This window comes from Cyphomyrmex costatus, unplaced genomic scaffold, assembly GCF_001594065.2.
Source record: "Cyphomyrmex costatus isolate MS0001 unplaced genomic scaffold, Ccosl1.0 scaffold666, whole genome shotgun sequence".
In the NCBI taxonomy this organism is placed as follows: domain Eukaryota; kingdom Metazoa; phylum Arthropoda; class Insecta; order Hymenoptera; family Formicidae; genus Cyphomyrmex; species Cyphomyrmex costatus.
Genome location: NW_017280229.1, coordinates 507,269 through 528,687, shown reverse-complemented (window position 1 = coordinate 528,687; position 21,419 = coordinate 507,269). Strand labels below are relative to the sequence as shown.

Genomic DNA, 21,419 nt, shown 5'->3' with positions numbered 1-21,419 from the left:
TCGCGGATTCACCTGAGAAAACAATACATATGTGTTAATGATTGCTCTTGACTTTTTTTATCAGCTTGCACACACATAACATACGAAAAAGTTGTCTCGTTTGCGTGACAAAATTATCGCGCGTACCGAAATAAAGCAGTTGATTAACGTCAACAAGTGCTACACAATGTTGATTATCCGAAGTACATAATTGACGAATAATTGATTTACATTTATCGAGCGAAACCGAGAAACTGTATGATACACGGTAAAATAAGCTACTTCTTTACACTATTCGTAATTATTCATACTTCAGTCCTATAATACTTTTAGATCGTTCTCCCTATTTAAACAGCTTTTTTTATCTTTCTAGTTTACTCTGATGTATTTTCTACGATTACTTTTTTCGTCGAAGAGCACGAAATTGACATTGACCATCTTTTGTGCTAATTTTGGCTCGTAACTGGTAAAAGAAAATGTTTTTATATGCGTGATTTTTCAAAAGTTTAATTTGACATATTATATGTGATACATATAATAGACGAAAAAAAATTATATCATTAAGAAATATTTGAAATTTTGTGTTTCAATACTTCAATTTTTATTGAATCTTGAAATTCTTTACGCGCGCGGAATTCAGAATAATGGTTTGTTTTGTACTACTTATTTCTAAATTTAATTGATTCTTAAATTTATAATATGTTCGTTTGACGACACATTGTAGATCGTATCACTTATTTACGCAAGCCTGTGCACCGATTGTCACTGAGCAAATACAATGCACAATATAAATTCTGATACGAAATTACCTGAGAAGAAATTCTCTTTAATCACATCTGCTTGAATAACACTTTTCCGTCTCTCCTTTTGTACATGAAACGCTTCAAAATCTCTCAACTCTCTTGGTTATAATTGTACGTTAATTCAGAGAAATATCAAAGTGAAAAGCACTACGTGCTTTTTTTGAGTTAAATATCGGCGAAAAATCGTTAGAAACAGAAAGATGCTGACGCGATGAAGAACCCTGTGAGACTATTCGGTATTAATATTTAAGACGTTGGCGATTAATATTGTATTATCGATCATGGAAGTCTCTTTACGCTCCATTGCTATAGTTCTCACGCGCGATCTTAGTGATACTATTAATATTCAAAATACCGAGACTGACATCGATCGAGCGTGCGCCAGCAACTCTTTTCTCGGTACGGCAGTGTCGCTGTGGCGTAATGTATATCTCGAGACACCGGTCGTGAACGTACATACAAGTGTATACAATACGTGCGTGTGCATACACACGTAAAGCGCGTGTGCTTGCGCCGTCAACGGATGAGTCATCGCGCGCGCGTTGCGCGTTGCACGCACGATGGCGCAGAACTTCCTTTTTTTTTTTTTTTTTCGTTATTGCCGATAGTCAATATTGCATATACGAGTGTATATTATATGAGTCGGAAGAATCTGGATTGAGCAGTTCTAAGATACGAGAGACTTTTACTTTACGGATTACGTGACACATTTACGAGAAGCTTGAAACTCGAAAATTTACGAGGATCCTGCATTCACAGGACGTAATAAGGATGTTACAGATACGAGAATCTAAGAGTCAATTGTGAACTATATTAAGATATGTGAAGGTCATATCGAAAATTAACGATAATATTAAATTGAAATACAAATGAAATGGAAATATAACAAAAATAAAAGTTCCAGTACAGTTTTTTTAATCATTGCTAATAGATTTTCTAATTAAGATCTTAACACAGAAAATTGATTTTAAATTTAAAATTTATACGCAAATTTTTTTTAGAATATGAATCAAATCTGAAATTAAAGGTGAAATAGAAAGATGATTTAAATTGTGAAATGAAACTTAAATTAAAATTAAATTTTGTACTTTATATTTTTTACGAGTATATTACTCGAATATACAAATAATATATTAATATAAATTTTTTTCGTTTTCTGAATAACTTAACAAATTTTTAATTATCTTACTCAATCAGAGTTTTATTCACTACGGGTTTAAGTGGAGGAATCGATTGAAAACTTTATTACAAATGTGATTTTTAGTTTTCATGGATATACCAACTTATAATAGCAAAATTCTGTCAAAACAGGTATTTTCCATCAAAAGTTTTTAAAAAAGTTTCTTCCCTGAAGGGGAAATCACGCAGTACTGTTTCTCATACTTTCAATAGAGAAAATAGAATAAGAGAACAAATATATAAAATGACGAATAGTAGTTTAACCTCGTATTTAAAATAATAATTCAGAAAAATGTTTCAAAGTATATTATTTTTAATAAATAGAATATTATGAATTTTTTTTGTATAACAAATCGTACTTCTTCTGTAAATATTATACATAAACGATCTTTCTCGTTGAACAAAAACGGAATTTTTTTACGAGCTTTCTTCTCGCGGAAATTTCGAAACAGACGCGGTGTCGTATAATACAGTCAACGAAAGGATACAGATATAGGATCGCAATTACCTTTTTACGAAATATCGTATTTATAATATTGTTTTTTTTCTCCGGGAAAAAAAACTAGCGCTCCAAAGGTTAAAAACACGTATTGCGATGTGCGTTTGGTATGAGGGGTTAAATTACGCTCCTGCGCAGAGCTCCGGCGGTGACCCCCGTCCTCCGCCGCGCCGGCAGCGTTCTCCACTCTCCTCGAATGTTCTCCGCTCTCCTCGTCGCCGGCGAACTCGTCGTCGTCGTTGCCGTCGTCGCCGCGTTTTAGCGGCGAGCCAGGCTTCTCCTCAGTCTTCACTCGCCGGCCGTTGGCAGGGGATCCCGCATTGATCGCTCTCCCGCGGCTGTAGATCTCCCGTGTACCGTACACCTCGCGCATTGCCGTTCCCGCAGGGAACATGCTGGCCCGACGTGAGCATCGCGGGGCCCCCCGGGTCCGCGTGATCGCGCTCTCTTGAGACCCGTGACGTCAGTCCGACGGTTTGTCTCACCACGTTTCACCCTTCCTTATCCTCCCTCTTCTCTCCCGGTTCCTTAATCCTCGATAAGATCGCACACTCGCGGATGGTATCGTGTCGGGAGTGCGTAACCGGGGGGCTGTTCTTTCGAATGTAATATTCCACGGGTCTCTTCCGGAACGTGTAGACCGAGAACTAGAACTACTGCTTGGAGCACTGTCGCTGGATTTCTAGCCATCGGACCGGACTTCTCGGTTTCTGGATATGTAGATGCAAGGTGTGTAATCGTGATTCTTCGAGTTTTCCAATCACCTAGCGCCTACATGACGTAGGTTTTCGATTGGGATGCGTGTGTTTCTTGCATTTCCTGGATTTGTATATTGCTGTTTTGCAATTGAAATGCGTTTGTATATCTTTTGATTTATAACGCCTTTGATGGTGTAAGTCGGGAATTAAAACACTTGGGATGCCTCGAGCTTTAGATTGTTCTATTTCTACGTGGGCGTTTAATTGAGCTGTATCTTCGGATATTTTCCATGAGTCTCTATAAATTGCTCGTGTTACATAGATGTTTTTTTAATACGAAAGGGGAAAATTCATTTTTTCACTATTCTTAAGCTTTTATATCTTTGGATCTTGAACTTTTCGTAGGACTTTTTAAATTCGTAATATTTGATTCCGATACGTGTTTATGAGTTTTGTACAAATAGTTTTCCTGAACTTTTACACTTTCAGTAAGAGGCAATTTTATAGAAATTGTTTTTAAAAAATTCTGTTTCTTTTTGTAAATTTAACTGCAATCGTTATCTGTGCTATTTGAATTTTGCTGCTTCTAAAGTCCTTTGGTATCTAATTAAAATAAGTTATTTGAAATGCTAGAAAATTTTAGATAATAAAAATTTACATTTTATGTTAAGCATAAAAAATATATAACTAGAATAATTGTATTTTTAATTGTTTGCAAATGAACCGGATATTTTAATTAGTTGTGTTAGTTAATTGTTACCGAATGTAGATCAGGATTATAATAGTGATGATGTAAATGAGAAATCTAACCGATCTGCTTATGGTCTACTATTGTTTAAATTAAAATGTAAATTAGAATTAGAATTTTAGACGTATTTTTAAATTACTGAATTTTTTAAGTGACGAGTGTTTATATCCAGTTGTGGCAGTCGAGATAGATGTTAGAGTGTTCTGTGTTCTCAAATATTGGATTATGTTTTAATTCTGAATTTGCAAACTTTTAAATTCATGCATTCTTAAACTTTTTTTAGTTTATGCATTTAAAAATCCTCTTTGTACAAGTATATAACTTACCATATCTGCAATCCAAAATATTCGGCAAATATTACGATTATTCTTGAAGATGAAATAATGAGATGAATATATAAAAGATTCCAGATTAATCCGGAGAAACTATCATGTTTTTTTCAAGTGAATGGGAGAATGCAGAGCGACGTGTTCCGTACGATGGCAGGTGTCGGTGTTACACCTGTCCGCAGGCTGAATGCTCCGGTCAGGTTGCGAGTAGCGATAGTTTCAAACAAATATCTCTTTATCTTTTTATTTTAGTCAGTATGACTAAATAAATTACTTTATTTACGTCGTAACTCGTTCCATGAATATCGTGTTAGTTCTCAATGACGAACTCTTTAAAAAATGCGAGGCGGACTTTCCCTTAGCGTAAGCGCGTTCATTATACTTTGCGATTTGTAGTATATCGCGGATAGTAAAGTTACGATTATAAAGCTTGTTTATATAAAGCTTAATCTTTTAATTTTCATTGAAGAAAAATCAATAGTAAATTAACGAGAAAATTTAAAAACTTTTTTCGTTAATAAATAACACGAATATTTTTTAGATGGTTTATAACTTATAACGTGTAATAACGAAAATTATACCGCGTATATACTTAATGTAATAAAAATTGTTACAAACCATTCAAATAAACAAAAAAATATATACTGAGTTTTTAATTAATTTTTCTCTTATTGAAGTTATTTGGAAATGAAATAATTTATTTTCGGATTTTAAAGCTTTTAATTTGTAATTTTTTAAATTATTTATGAATAACACGCTTCAGTTAAATCTCTATTGAAATTTTTTTGCTAAAACTATAGGAAGCGAAATATATTTCGTATTCTCATTTTTATTATTATTGAATAATTTTATGTACGCTTTATGTACGTCTGTAAAAAGTAATTGCAATATTCAAAGACTTTTTTCTTAGAAAGTTTCTATATGTTGATTTTGTGCAAATTAAAATATCCGTCAATGATGTTTCGTGAGTAAACGTATCTCTTCAACGATTTTCTCGGATCGTTTGATAATACCTCTTTGTACGACCGCGTTTGCGAAAGATATCGATAGGTACTGCGAAGGTATCAGGCCCATCGCTAGTCGCGGGGTCCCACTTGCTGCTCGAAGCGTCGAATTCCACAGCGTTTACTCATACAAAAGAACGAACTCGAAGACTTCTCGGGACCGAAGAGAAACTTCGATGGCGGAAGAGAAGTGGGAGAGTGGTCGCGAGAGAGAGAGAGAGAGAGAGAGCGAGAGAAAGAGAGAGAGGAAGAGAGAGGGAAAGAGTAACCGATAGTTTCCCGTTTAATCGGCCGTTGATTCTGACCAAGGTATCATTTGATTCGATCTAATTCTATTAATATTTTAGAATTTAACGAACAAATCCGATTTTATTGAGAAGTAAACATCACATGAACGTGTAAACAAAAGTACAAATCTCATCATTGAATCATAATCTGATGTTTTCGAAATTTAAAGATTGAATTCAGATATTAGAATTCCTTTTTAAATCCAAATGACGTAGCAACTTGCGTATAATGGAAGTGCTTTTCGTAAGTTTATATGATTATTTTCGATATATGGATTTTAAGAAGTTATAAAAAAGATATCAAAGCAAAAATTAGTAAATGACTAAGTCCAAGGATCTAGGAATTTAAGACGAAACGACACGCGGGTAAAGTACGCGGCGTTATTTATAAAAACAAACAAATCGCATGCTAGCGAATCCCGGGTGTATCACGTAATTTCTAAGTTAGTACATCGTCGCTTACAACAGATCTTTCGTAACTCTTGGGACATTGGTCGACATCCAACTGCCAAATTAGAATTGTAACCGACTAAAAGAACGCAAGGATACGAGAATTTGAAGACATGGCAATCTATACTTGAAATATGAGTATGGAGCTATTTTCGAATTATTTAAATATTGTGCATAGAGAAATTAGAAGACTTTAATTCTGAGGCGTACTGAACTTTACACTTATTTATTAATTTTATTCAATTACTATCCTCCGTAGTTTTAAGTATTTGCAGCCAAGAGATAAGATTACTAACTTTTAGCATGTTGTAAAAAAAAAAACAGAACTTTTTGAATTCTAATCTATAATTTACATAATTCAAGAAAGCCTGAGAAAGCATTAGAAATTTTACAAAATTATTGTGAACTATAAATTGCAAATATAGAAAATGAAAGCGTGATAATATTAATTTTAATAAAAATAAATAAGATAACTGGACCTTATATAGCTTAGCACTATAATCTACTCGCTGTTTGTCGATAATTACAGTAAATTTAAGTTAATTTAGTAAGACTGTTCGTTTGACTTGATTGTATCAGTTTATTGCTCAATTTGTTTATTCTATTATTAGTAAAGCAAAATGCAAAACGTTGTAACGTAATATTTTGTAGGTAAGTTAGTTGCTTTCTATAATTATACTTAAAGATGATTATTAATTTTTATAATTTATATTACTATATATGTATAGCTCTGAATATAACGATTTTTTTTGTATACTTTTGTTATTTTAGATTATTGATTATAACTTATTTGCTAAACTCTGTTGAATCTGATCTTGTATCAGTTTTTAATTTTGGATTTAGTAAAATTTAGAATAAAATCACAAAGCTTAGGTAGGCCATACAGGGTCCGGTTAACTTATCATAACGAAGAGAAGTAAAAATATTGTTTGTTTATATATATTTATTTTGCTGTTACATAAAAATTACCCTATTTTTAGAACTAATTAATAATTAAAGATAATTTTTATTTCTTAACATTTATTTTAATATTTGCGAACATACGAATTTGTGGAAACCAATGGCGATCCGCAAGAAATACGCGAATAAGGAATGCGCGAATGGAGCGTCTATTGTATCAACTGACGTAAGGAGAAAAGAGTGAAAAAAACTGCTGATATATCTCGATCGTTAACGTTTCAGCGCCGACCGCAGGACCGTGCCACGACGTAAGCACTATCGACGTGAGCTCCAACAATCACCACCACCATCACCACCAACATCACTGCGGACACAATCAGCACGACCATCGGCCTCAAGACCGAATTCCATCGTCCTCCTCGATGTCTACCTTGCTATGCTGCGAGCCAGTATCGGCTGGCCGGCCTCGGGCCAATCTAAAGCTTGTGCTGAACCGCAGCCTGAGCGAGCCAGGACCGAGTCCCTGCGCCTTCCCAGCATCACCGACCACTTCGTCGATCGTTAACAACAGTAACAACAATCCCACCGAACCGCCCTCGATCGTGATCAGCGAGGAGGTGAACGGCGACGAAGACGACGACGTTCACCGTCGTGGCTTCCATCATCTCCATTACCATCACCATCATCATCACCACCATTTTCACCATCATCAGCATCTATCGGTGACTACGAAGCGTTGCAAACTGGAGACTGCCAGCCTGCCTACCAGCCCCTGCTCCGAGAACGGCCTTCATCGCCAATTAGTGCTAAGCAAGACTCGCGTCATCACCGCGGGCGACCTTGCTCAACGTCTTGTGCATCTTGAGCGATCCTCCGCCGTTCCACCAGTGATTCTGGATTGCAGACCGTTTACATTGTACAATGTCAATCATGTACGCGGTGCCATTAACGTCACCTGTTCGGATCGCTTCAACCGACGCAGACTCCAGCTGGGGAAGGCCACCCTCGCCGATCTCGCATCCGCTCGCGAGGGCAAAGAGCTGCTTAGGAAAAGACAGTTCAAGGAAGTCATAGTGTACGACGAAGGTACCGACAACTTGGAGCATCTAACCGCTCAGAATCCATTATTCCTGGTACTTGCTGCACTCGTGGACGACGATCGAGAGCCGGCTGTGCTAATCGGTGAGCACTTTTTAATGTTTTTCTTTTTACATCTTTGATCAATATGTTGATTTATAAATTTATACAAATGGAGATGTGCTCAAATAATCTCGATTATTTTTTTGCACCGAATTCCTCCATTGAAGAACAAAAGTTTTAATTAAAAAAGAAACCGAATATACATATTTATTTAAACTTATGTTATCTTGTCCGAAAGCAAATTACAAAATGAAACTGAATATTTGAATGGAAAACTAGTTATTTCTATATACAACTGCTATTACATTGGCTGTAATTTAATTTGTTAGCTAAGTATGATTCTTGTGCTATCAAATATAGTACAACTGATAGTGGCAAGATAATGGTATCCAAAGATATCCTACGCATGGATGACCCACACGTATTAGCAATACATCTTAGACAAATTTTTCAGTAGATATTACGTATTATTTTAAAGATACACAGTAATAGATATCGCGTATTATTGTTCGATGATACACAGAGCTAAAAAGTTTTACGATTCAAATCTGTTAATATATAAGATAATACGATAAATTGAATTGGTAAACCGCATTTATTAAAAGGGATATTAACACAAATAATTGAGAAATATAATCTAAAAGTCCTGAAATTTAGCGATACAATGATTCTTTGATCAGAATGAGGTTTACAAAGTTATGACAAATTATCACAATGTTTTTTACACGCAAACCACTACCGATAATCAATCTTCACTGGCCTGTCCTTCATCTTTTTTTTCTTATAACGCGATATTTGTTTACAAAAGCGAGAAGCGGCCGCGAAACAGCATACTGTTTGTCGTCTATCCGGTCCTCGACGTGGGAGTCGAGTCTCTGGTTTTCGGAAATAACGATGATGCGAGCGCGATATTTCTGCCGGCCGCCAATCGCGCGTCGAAACTTTTACGTCGATCATTCTCCGCTACCATTTTTGCATTTATATATTGTATACTATTAACTCTCTCTAGTCTTTCACTTTTTCGTTTTTTTGTGATATAATATTATTAAATCAAATTTCTCAGAAGTGTCTTCTGTAGTTCCCGTCAATTTCACGTTTTTATCATTAATCTTCTTTTTCTTCATAAATCTTGCTTTATTACGAAGAGCTGTTCAAGCTGAAACGAAAGAAGACGAATGGCCAAAAATAATCCGTTTAAAAAAGCAACATTCAGTATCGGAAAGGTTAAATTTACTTTTTTATAACCGCGCGTCTTGTGTGTTTTTGCAAGATAATTTTTTTAGTCTCTGATATTTACTGAAGGAAAATAATCGTGATTTAATATTATTTTACATTTCTTTTTCTCTCCGGTTGTCCTTTATCTGCTTCATATTTTCCACTTCACTTCTTTTTCATAAATCAGCATTGGCATAATTTTATTTTAGATGCGCGCGTCCTTCTGACGTAAAAACTGTTCGTGAGAATTTAAGAATGACGTAGATAGTCTTAACATAATTTAAAGATCCAAGTGGCCATTTACATGCAAAATACTAGACTTAAATAGAACATATTCCATTGAAAAGCGAAGGAAACGTTGTCTCTGTACGGAAAATCTCAATTGACATTTAAAGTTGCGTTGTCACGTAAATAACATTTAGATAGATTCGAGCGGACAACGATAAATACAACCTTCATCTATTATACAATAGACTCCTAGACCTAAATGTTATGCTACGCGAATGTGAAAATTAGGAAGATTGCTGAGGGTGGTGAATCATGTTCTCGTTGATCATTTTCCACGTGAATGGAATTTGTCGCGAGATAATGGGGACTGAAGATTCAGAGGGCCTCGAAGGAAGAGAACGCGGATGGAGAGATCCGTTCGAATGGATCGCGTGGCTACGACGACGACGACGACGACGACATCGTGTGCTCGCATCGTCGGCGCGTACGAAGGCGAAAGGTGGGGATCTATTCATAGGAGTGACTCACGTCGGAGATGACGCCGCGAATAGTCGGACAGATTTTGCGCGCCGCGATCTGCGCTTTCGCCGTATTTTCGCGAAGCCGCGCAGGGGGAGATGAATTATAGCGGAGCATTATGGCAGATTTGTCCAGAGTTTACACGCTAATCGTGTCGAATTAAATATTAAGTCCACATTTAACGTATATACTCATCGCTAGATATGGCCACGTGATTTTCTGCGACGTAACGTATAGGCTTCGCGATAACGGTATCGTCAACGCTCCAGCGATAAAATTTCCAAAGTTGAAGGATATAAATATACAGCACGTCACAATGCTCAAAATAAAGGATCAACACGTAAGAATCTAACGCTATAAAGACAGAGATTTTAAATCTATATTTTTACATCATTTTTTTTAAATTGTCGCCTCCTGAAATCCATTAGAATCGCAAAATTATTTTAATATAAAAGTTATCAAACCAATTAAAGGCACGATAATAATAAAATTTGAAGACAGGAAAAAAAAGGAAAAAAAATAATAATATAATGGACAATTTTATTTTTTTTTATTATTCTCACAGACATTTCTTTCTTCGTTATTCAGCAACGAGCACATCTATAGACGTCACTCTTGTCACTCGTGTCTGGTTATTACATAATTAGTAACGATTCGCGGCCGCCTATATAGGAGACCAAAGCATCGTGTGGCTCATTTTGGCGAGGCTAATGTGCGCGTCTGGTCTCCCGGTCGGTCCCGATCGCATTTTTCTCAGACAACTACGACGACGACGACGACAACTGACTGCGACGTTGAAGGCATGAGTCACCGTGTATATCGACCCTACGGCATGTTTACGCTGGCTAAGCGCACGAACAGCCATATGTCAAAATCACGATTGCATAACGTATCCCCTGCGTTGTCGCCGTTGCGTCTCTCGTTCTCTTGCGAGATATTTAGATGTGAGTCAGTTGTACTGGCTACGAGATTTTCCTATCGCCACGACCTTAACCCTTTCAGGTGCGTCCGCTCTTCCGTACCTCCTCCATCGTGCTGCGACTCGACTTTCGCTCGGGAAAGAGGCTAAAAAATTGCTTGAATAAAGACTTAAAAGGAACGAAGCGGAACGATTGCGTCCGTTTGTAAGATCGCGCATATCTTGGAATATTGTATTTTGTATTCGAGCACTTTCTAATAGTTTATTACAAGAATTCGATCGCTAAAAGCTATTCGTTTTAACTATTCAAAAATAGTAAAATGTACATGTTGTGCCATTTTTTATTAAAATATGTATGCATAAAACACAGTTGCAGCAAATGTATCACTACTGCAGTGTCAGTCTAGCCGACATTTCAATTATTTCACGGTTATATCTTTCTAGTTCTAGTTGTTTCAACTTCTGAACTACGTAGTATAACTTGTATTTTAAGACGAAGAGTTTTAAAGTTATACGATTCTATTTACAAAGTTACAGAAAAGAGAATGTGGATAGAAGATAATAAAAAGATCATACACAGAAATATTTTTTTAATGATATGCGAATCCATATTGATTAACAATCTAATAATAATTAATAATAATCAGAAGAAATTATAATATACATAAAATTTAAACTTTTATAATATATAATGAACATATAATAAATTAATTTAATAAATTTGATATTGTAACAATTATATTAAAAGTAATTATGAGATTACATATAGATTTATTATTGCTCTTATTATCTATATATAGATAATAAGAGCAATAATAAATTTATGTAAATTACATAATAATCTCAAAAAACATTTAAATACATATTTTAATATATGGGCAAACGTTTTGGAGTGTTTAGAGTTAATAAATGAAGCTGAATTCAAAGCTTAATGAATTAGTCATCGCTCTCTGAAGCCGGGGGTTGCTGTATTTTTTCCATTGTACCGCTTTTTCATCCCCCTTCCGTTTAAGGGTGCGACGAGAAGGTGGTCTAATCGAGGGGGAGCGTGTGCCTCAGAACAACGTACAACGCATCTGGATCAGCTGTCGATGACGATTATTACATATGAGTCATCCGATACACAGCTCGCTTTAAAATGTATCAATGACTAACGCGCGTCCAGCTCACAATCGCTTCAAGCTCCCTCCTCACCCCATCACCCTTCAGGTCCCTTTGTGTCGTATCGGCGTGATTCAAGTACTACTAGGATCGTGATGAAGGATCTAAAAATATGGGGTGTCCGATGACTCTAGCCGTGTCTCATAATCACTCGAGAACTTATTTCTATGGTATCGACGTAAATATATGAGGTTTCGATGATATAAGCTAAAGAGGATTTTCACAAGCGTGCTGGAATGATTCTATATAAAACGGTAACGTAAAAAACGTGGAGAATTTTTCTCTATCTTGATACTTTATGTTTAAGGGAATTGAATTTGAACATGCAAGGAGTGGTAATGTCACTTTATTTTTATTTTAAGCTTATATTGCTGTCACGACATCGCGTGTTATAGATTAATAAATTTGTTTCGACAACTATTTTATCGGTGTCGAGTGTAAACTTTCTTTTTGTTTCATACCGTGGTTGTTAAAATATATTGAATTTAGATTTTAGATCGCAAGTTAAATTGAAATTTAAACTTAATTTATAAATGACATTACAAAGTAAACACTATAATTTAAAAAAAAATGTGCTTTTTAAAAATTTCTTTAACTAGACAAAGTGTTTTTTATGGATTTTTAGATATTGAAAATGATGCCATAAGTCAAATTTTACCAATATGTCGGGTTTCCGAAGTAATCCAAGTTGTACCACAAACGACTTTTTCGAGATATTTGTCTTCTTTTATAAAAAAAAATAATCTCAAACGTTATTTTAAAATTCTGATCAGAAATAATGAATGTAGGTATTGTTCATCCCTTATCAAATGCATTTTTTAAAGTTCAATATTTTTTAACCATATTATGAAGAATTTATATACAGGATTTTCTTAAAATCCGGCTATATATATGACGATAAAGTCATATATATTTATAATTTCTAGTATGTGTACCAGTAGTCACAAACTAGAAATTATAAGTATGTGTATATGACTTCATCATTTCATGTTATGTATAGCTTCATATAAAAGCGACTCGTAACTGACAGGACGCAAGTTTAAATTCCGGATACTGTATATACGAAAAAATTTTATAATCTGTACTAACTTAGAGAGAGAAAAAACCTGATGTATTGATAAAATTTGGCTTGTGGTATTGTTTTCAGCATCCAAAAATCTATTTATAAGGAACATCTTCACTGATTCAAAGTAATGTTTTACTGCTAGTGTAACTCTTTCATGTTTTATTAGGTCAATCTAAAAGTTTCGTCCGTTTTTTTGCATCAATCAAAATATTGTCCATCGTTAGCAATGACTTTTTTCCATCGTTCGGGCAGCAAGCGAATTCCGCGGCGAAAAAATGACTCATCCTTGGAGGCTATTCAGTTAGAGACCCATTTTTCGACATCTTCATAAGAATTGAAGCGTTTCTCAGCAAGTGCATGTGCCATCGACCGAAACAAGTGGTAGTCGAAAGGGGCATAGTCTAGTGAATAAGCCGCATGGGGTAGCACTTCCCAGCGAAGTGCTTCCAACGTTTCCTTAAAAGCCTTAGTGACGTGAGATCGAGCGTTGTCATGAAGCAAAATCATTTTATGCTGTCTTGTTTTATATTCTTGTCGTTTTTCACGCAATGCTTGGCTCAAACGGATTATTTGTTCTCAGTAGAGATCTCCTGTGACTGTTTCACCAGATTTCAACAGCTCATGGTACATTACTCCCTTCTGGTCTCACCAAATACAGAGCATGGCCTTCTTCCTACGAATATTGTGTTTTGGTCGATGTCGATGGTTAGCCTAGATCGCAAATAGTTCTTTTGGTGTTTGGGATTATCGAAATAGATCCACTTTTTATCGCCAGTCACAATTCGATGCAAAAATCCCTTTGTTGCCTAGCAAACAAAATTTCGCAGGTGGTTTTTCGCCTTTCAATGGCTCTTGGCTTCAGTTCATATGGGATCCACTTTCCTTCCTCGTAGACCTTTCCTGAGGCTTTTAAACGATCGGAAATAACAGATTGAGCACAATTTAATGCTTCTGCAAGTTATTTTTGCGTTTGACATGGGTCTTCATCCACCAATGCCTGTAATTCTTCGTCTTCAAATGCTCTTGGCCATTTAGAACGCTCTTTGTCCTCCACATCAAAATTACCATTTTGAAAGCGTCGAAATCAGCATGTTTTATCGGAAGGAGCACTATCACCATAAACTTCTACAAGCATTCGATGAGCTTCAGCTGCAGTTTTCTTCCATTTGAAGCAAAAGATTCACGCAAAGGACGCTTATTTGGTTCAAATTTCGACATTTTTAATGCAGCAAGAAACAATGTTATTGATGCAAACGTATACTTTTATATACTGAATTTTAATGACAGATGGTGAAACTAAAAAATTAAGCTTGATTTAGACATTAGAGTTATTGACAGTTCCAGCTATAGTTACCCGCCGCTAGATAGACGGAACTTTTCGATTGACCTAATAATAATTTTTTTTAAAGCAAAATCTTGTACAAAAAGAAATTTTAGTCAACACGTTCAATTTTTTCTCGTTCAGATTGAATTATTTAATATTTATACACAACAAATGAATGGCGGCTGAAATAGAGTTATAGGATTATCACTTGATCCGCTACTGTGTATCTGTAATGTTCTTCCCTGAGAAATGTAAACAGTGCATTGGCAGTTAATGATACGACGCATGTTACAACGCAGTACACTGGTTTATGTTTCATGTGATCTGCTGGTTATTACGTATAGAAAAGTAAAATTCTTATAAATTGCGACACGGAATGTACATTTTACAAGGATACAAAAAATTGCAAGGACGTAAAAATTATAAATAAAAAGTCTAAATATTAATAGCAACGCAAATTTTAAAACTTAGAAAAGTAAATTAAAATTTATTGTAGTTTTTTCTTAGTTATTTAAATACATACCTGCATAAAATTATATTATACGTTATTTTTTTCTAAGATCTAAGATTCAGAAAATAAGTATGTAAAGTCGAAAGACTCAAAGCCGTTGCATAAAAGAAAAAATGTAAGTTGTAAAAGTGAAATTATTTAATAATTAAATTTAACATAATTGATCGATGAATTGATGATTCATAGAGAATAATAAAGAGATCACATGATATACGAAAAACTTGAAGTGGTAAACAATGAACGAATTACTCAATCATTTTCCTCGATCTGACTTACCTGTTCGAGAATGTCGGACTGTGAGTAATCTGTTTGCTTATTGCTTAAGTTTCATTGCTTACGTTTCTCTTATGCTTTTGTACTTTATAATAACAGTAAAAAAATCATAAATTTACAAAATGTATTCTTTAACATAATGAAATAGATCGAACGTGATAAACGATATAAGGCTAATAAAACATGTTTTGCAAGACTCGTATTTAATTTGTGCAATTTCGTCCTCTGTCGAATTTTCGCTGAAGTGAAACATAGCAAACTCCGTAGTAACCTGCAGATGTGTATCTTACACCATGGTATTACAATCGATACCACTATCCCCAGGCTCAAAGTGTTAATCGACCATCGCGAACAACACATTCAGACATCCGGTCATTGACTCGGATTCCCTCTGAAAATATCGGATGCAAGAGAGGGCTGGAGGGAGACGGATGGCCGCAGAAAGAGAAAGAAAGAAAGGGAAGAAAAGGAGAGAGAAAGAAATGAGGGTCGCATGGGGTTATTAGCGCGAGATGAATCAGCGCGAGCACGCGGACAAGACAAAACGAGCGACCGTACGTCCTTCGAACTCGTCGGAATTTCCTTGAGACTGGACGAGAGCAAGCGAGCGAACGAGCCATGCTGTGCCGTGCTATGGTTTCCTACTACGTTTCATGCAGATGAGTCAGTCAGTCGGTATGATTCCGCGGGTTATTCGTGGCGGGAGCGGAGACAGCGTGTAGCGCTCCCCGCATTACACCCGTCAGCCCAAAACGCCCAAAATAAGGCCCGCGGCCGAATCCACGCGCGAGTCTTGGGTACCATCTCTGCCAAGTTGAATTTCACCCTCCGACGCACCCTTCTCCCTCATCCGACAGACCGATTTTACGCTTATAGCAATATCACCATTAGCCAGATTGTCCGTGAAGTCGTGGAAAATTATCGTTTAGGTCTCGTGCCGGCGTTAGACTTGAGTTACAATCGGCATGACTTGCTCGCGATTTATCTGCGACTCTCTTTCTTCCTTTGTCTATTTATTAAGCTGCAAAAGGAGAAGATAGCGGAGTCGATTAGGTGTTAATGACAGTGTCATCCATGCGCCATGAACGAGGATACATTCCGATATTATTATCATAATGCCCACAATTGGCAATTAGATGACATCAGTCTTTTTGCGGTGGTTAAAGTTCTTGAAAGCGTACAGTACTTCCCGAATTCGAACGACTAATTGTAAACACGTATGATTAGTCATAATAATCACCGGTTAGGTCTTAGTCCGATTCGCCAATGACAATATTACTTGCGTCATACTATGGAAATTCATGGAAAAATACGTCGTATAAATATGGGTTTTACTGATGATAAAATAAAAGACGAATAATATCCTTTTTTCGAATCGATTATCCTTGAAAACTAAGAATTTTTTAATTTAAAAATACTAAAGAAGGAATGTATTATACAAATGTTCAAATAAGAGTAGATCAGACTTTTGAAGGTTTTAGAATTTTCGAGAATCTGAGAAAATTAAATCTAACGACAGTGGAATCTAACAAATGTAGAATTTAGAATTAACATTTTGAATCTGATCTAAGAAAGCTTCCACTACAATGCCTTACTGATGAGTCCAGTAGTGGAAGCTGGAACGAAACGCCAAAGTTACATGACATTCTTCGCAATATATTAGAATAATTTAAAAACATTTTAACGAGATTATTGGCTCATTGCCCTATTATTTCTTTATATATTAGTTTTAAAAACTTTATTGAGTCTTCTTATTAACAATCTAATCTAAGAAATTTCTAATATCTAAAGAAATATCAAAATGCTTTATTAAGAATATATATAATATACACACACACACACACACACACACACATTCTGGAATTATACACCCGAGAATATATAATTTTTAAATGATATATGATTAAGATTACACAATTAAGATTTAATTTTTGCTATAAAAAGAGACCTATGAAAGATTCTATGCGTGCAAACATTTTATAACAGATAAATTGAAATTTTATTTGTTTCTGTTGAATAAATATCTTTCTGAATTCTTCTCGAATAAGATACACAGAATACTTTAGGTTACTCGCATTTCCTTTTGTCTATGCAGTTATTCTAGAAGGAAGCAAAACCAAGATGATCTTAAGAAAGGCGTAAAGATAAAAGGAAAATCTCAAGCATCTCGTGTTTGCGATAAAATTTATGAATTAAAAAAATGCAGTAGATATTAGATACGTGATAATAGTTTTTATTAGCTAAATACTTATATATTATATACATTCATTGTGTCAAAGAAAAATATAATAGTTTTAAATTATATATGGGATATTCAGTAAAGACCGTAATAACATTTAAAGATAGATTTTTGAGATCATTTTGAGACAAAAATTCTAATACCAAAATGTTGAAGTTTTAATAACTTTAGAATTATAAGCACTTGAAGTTACCGAATTATACCGCCTATAAGTTTGCTTATTCAGATGTGATACAACGGAAAATCCAATTACACTTAAGCGCGCGAACTTTAAATCGTATGATTTATTAACTTTAAATGCTCATATATAATTCAAAAATTATTATACCATCGACATTTTGGTATTAGAATCTTCTTCTCAGAAATCTCAGAAATCTATGTGTTGTTGCGGTCATTAACGAACACCCATAGTTGAATAAACTAATATGCTTGATTGAATAAATTATTTTATAGTTACAATAACTGTAAAATATAATAGTTTATTCAAGATTCAACTAATTCTAACTGTGCATTAATTTTATATATAAAACTTGTATAGTTGTTATTTTTATAATTGATATCACAATGTTTCTTCTTTGAGTGTGTAATAATACAATATTTATTTAATACAAAGCTTATTTCTATCAGTAATGATTATATAATGCAGTTCATAAAATTGAGTTTTTCGAAAATGAGAGAAGCAAGGCTCGATGGACTGGGCTTAAAAGTAATTTTTCTATTTTGAACGTTTCCTTGTAACGTTAGTTAAAATAGATCATTTCAAAGTCGGTTTGTATGCGGATACTTTATTCTATACGTATTAACATTTCTGCAGGAGGAATTACATTTTTTTTACATTGTATTTACATTTCCATCTTTCGCGCGCGCTTCCGACATCATAATTCATTATTACGAAAGAAGATCCTTAACAATAGCGTGCTTTATATAGCATTCAGTGGTGTCATCGATGAGCGAAGGGTGACAATTGATGGCGTTCGAAAGATAGTTAGTGACTGTGTTGATCGAATGCGGACGATACGACAATCCGTAACTCAGGGTCGCACGTAGTGCTCCGACAGTGAGTCATGCTCAACCGCATCGGGCGTCGATATCAACGACATTTACGAGCATATGTTCGACACGCGTCCTTCCATTGGTCATCGAATGACGTATGATTGAAAACGATCGGAAGGAGTCAGGCGGGACGCGGGAAAGAACTTCATTTTGAAAATTCATCCTTGTGAGAAGAAACGTTTAGCCCTCTCCACGTGATGATCGTAAAGGAACGCACGTGCCTTCTCCGCGCTGCAAAAAAAAAAAACGCGTTTATGATCGCGTCAGCGTGCTGGACGTCTTGGCGCGTCCTTGTACGCGTGACGTGCGACACTCGCGAGCTGTTACTTTATTGTTGTTACGCCTATGATATGCGTATAACAATATATTATTACGTTGTCGCGTGCATACGATTGATATGTTTATGTACCTATTATATATCCATCTTACATCTATCTATTGCATCGATATCGACTTGTTTTTTTTATTGCAAACTGCGTCGTAATATGTTAAACGCTCTTGATAAGAATCCGCGCATAGAAGAGAGAGAAAAATTCAAATCGCTCTTAAATAATTTCCGCGAGTCTCTTCCGAGTTGTTCGTCATAAAAAATATTCGACTTGCTTAGTCATTAATTAAATCTTCGAGTGATATACGATTACATAATAATTTGCAATGGAAAAATGCGCGACTCGATGAAACAGTAGCTGGGAAATCGAAGAACTGGGCATTTATCTGTAATCTGTCTGATTCTAGACATATAGACGTTCGTCATATTGTAAACGGGACACTGTAAACAAAATTTTTACTAAATACCAGTGATTCATGATATATATCGTAATCTTGTCCCCGCTCTTTTTTTCTCTTGTGTATCTGCGTAGATACTACGCAGATCTTATCTTTGGATGAATTGTACGTCATTCCTGGTGTATAATGAATTGGCACTTGCTTCACGTTCGCCGTATTTTAGTGCATAGTCGTGAAAACAAATGCATAAGTTGGCGAGGGTCGGGCCTGTTAATTTTGTCATTGCACTTTCTCGCATCTAAAATAATTCACGAAATTCTCGATTATAGTCTCTCACTTGGATGGACTGTCTAAATCACGATATTTATATTTGTTTCGTCATTTGTTGTCTGATTTAAAATATAAATAATTTTACTATTAATCTAATAATAAGACTGAAATCTAAATGTTCAGAATCTAAAGTTTTTTTTAGAAACTGGACTTTTTAAAATTATAACAAGATCAATGATTCTAAAGCCACCAGCCATGATGCAGTTTTCTTGCTTGATCACCTGCATTCTAGTAAATCATGCGTTCTGTGTGGTGCAAAATTCTAGTAATTTTCTAGAATATAAGCAATTCAGCAAGAAAATATATGTCATGTGCCGCTGTTTTTAATTTTTTTTAAAATACTGTACCTTATAGTTTTTTTTGTTAAATATAAATTTACTATTTACTCATTAAATTGATATAGATAGCTATCATTTATAGCTATTTACTTAATTGATATAGATAGCTATTTTATTTATTAAATAATCGACAAATATTTACTTACTATAAAGTAATATTTACTTACTTAAATATATAGATTTATGTAAAATCTTCTTTTCTCTCTTTTATTGAATAGCAGTAAATTAAGTCTTTGAAGATTATTAACAAATCTTTATTATAGATACAGAAATAGATTTAATTTTAATAATTTGCAAATCCAAGACATTTCTTCTGTAGAAGAACTGTGCATACTGCAATATTTGAAATTTATTCTTAGCAAATAATTTACCGAGAGGAAAAGGAAGATAGAAGCGACGAAACTTCCCGGTAATAAAATCATATGGTGATTGCACGTTTTCCGGCTCTCGTTAAACTACTCTAGACATTTAAGAATCCAAGATCCGTGAACTTGAGAACTCAAGAAGGGAAAAATCCTAAAACTTTATCCTGAAGTTTAAAAAAAAAAAACGATTTAAAGATCTCTCTCTCTCTCTCTCTCTCTCTCTCTCTCTCTTAAAAGCTGTGAAAATCTGTAAATTTGAAAATGCGCAAACATCCCTTCAAGAAACAAATTAACTGCAGTTTTTATAAGCAAACAAATTGCAATTTATTTTGATATTGAGAAAGATAAGAATCGAACGTTGAATAGGGAAGACTATCAAGATTCGTAAATTTTCTGTAAGACATCCCAGAATCTGGGTTCAAAAAATCAAAATTTGGTACAGTTGTTACACAAGATAATTTTCTGGATATTAAAGAAATAAGAATCGACCATTTAATTAGGGAAGAATGTCAAGATTTCGCACTCCTTCTGAGAGAACTCCGAATTTGGATTCAAGACTCTAAATGCATATATACCGTGTGTCACTTGAATGAAACGTGCATGCCGGAAAGGTTTACAAATTCCGCTCTGGAATTGCACGACGTCACCCGCATGTATGCAATGACGCGATCCTAAGGATCCTTGATCACCGATCGTGATCTAGCGTCTCGCGGAAGACCTTGAAATTGCGATAAAAAGAAAGAACAGGATGACGTTTCGTCGGAAGCATAATAAACGTTTCGCTCTAAGCAAACGGTTAGTCATTGGCACCGAAGGAATTTCCATGTGTGTAGATCTTTCGATGTTTAGACCTTTAGATCATTCGTTCCTGGAGTCTGAATCCGCAGGCTTAATCCGAACGGATCCGATTATCTGATTCCGATGATGACAATGTGTCGCAGCTTTGATATTTAAATCATTTCTATAAATAGAAGAGACGTTTGTGTGAAATAGAAAAAATAAGAATCTCGAAAGTTTGGAAATTTTATTTCCATACGCGGAAAGAACAATTTTAACTGAAGTATCTAAAAATTCAGCTACACATACAGATCGGAAAATAATTTTATTGAACCATCACACACACACATACACACACA

At 35.1% G+C, this 21,419-nt stretch overlaps 1 protein-coding gene across 1 annotated transcript in view; it reads left to right on the top strand.

Annotated features, from left to right (window-relative positions):
- Nucleotides 1–3,059: 3,059 nt before the first annotated feature.
- The window catches only part of LOC108780046 (dual specificity protein phosphatase 10), a 28,586-nt gene continuing 10,226 nt past the window's right edge, over nt 3,060–21,419 (top strand). Inside the window, exons 1-2 of the mRNA XM_018547624.1 lie at nt 3,060–3,189; nt 7,159–8,058. Of these exons, the coding sequence (XP_018403126.1) occupies nt 3,183–3,189; nt 7,159–8,058 (907 nt within the window). The 5' untranslated portion in view covers nt 3,060–3,182. The remainder of the gene's footprint in view (nt 3,190–7,158; nt 8,059–21,419) is intronic.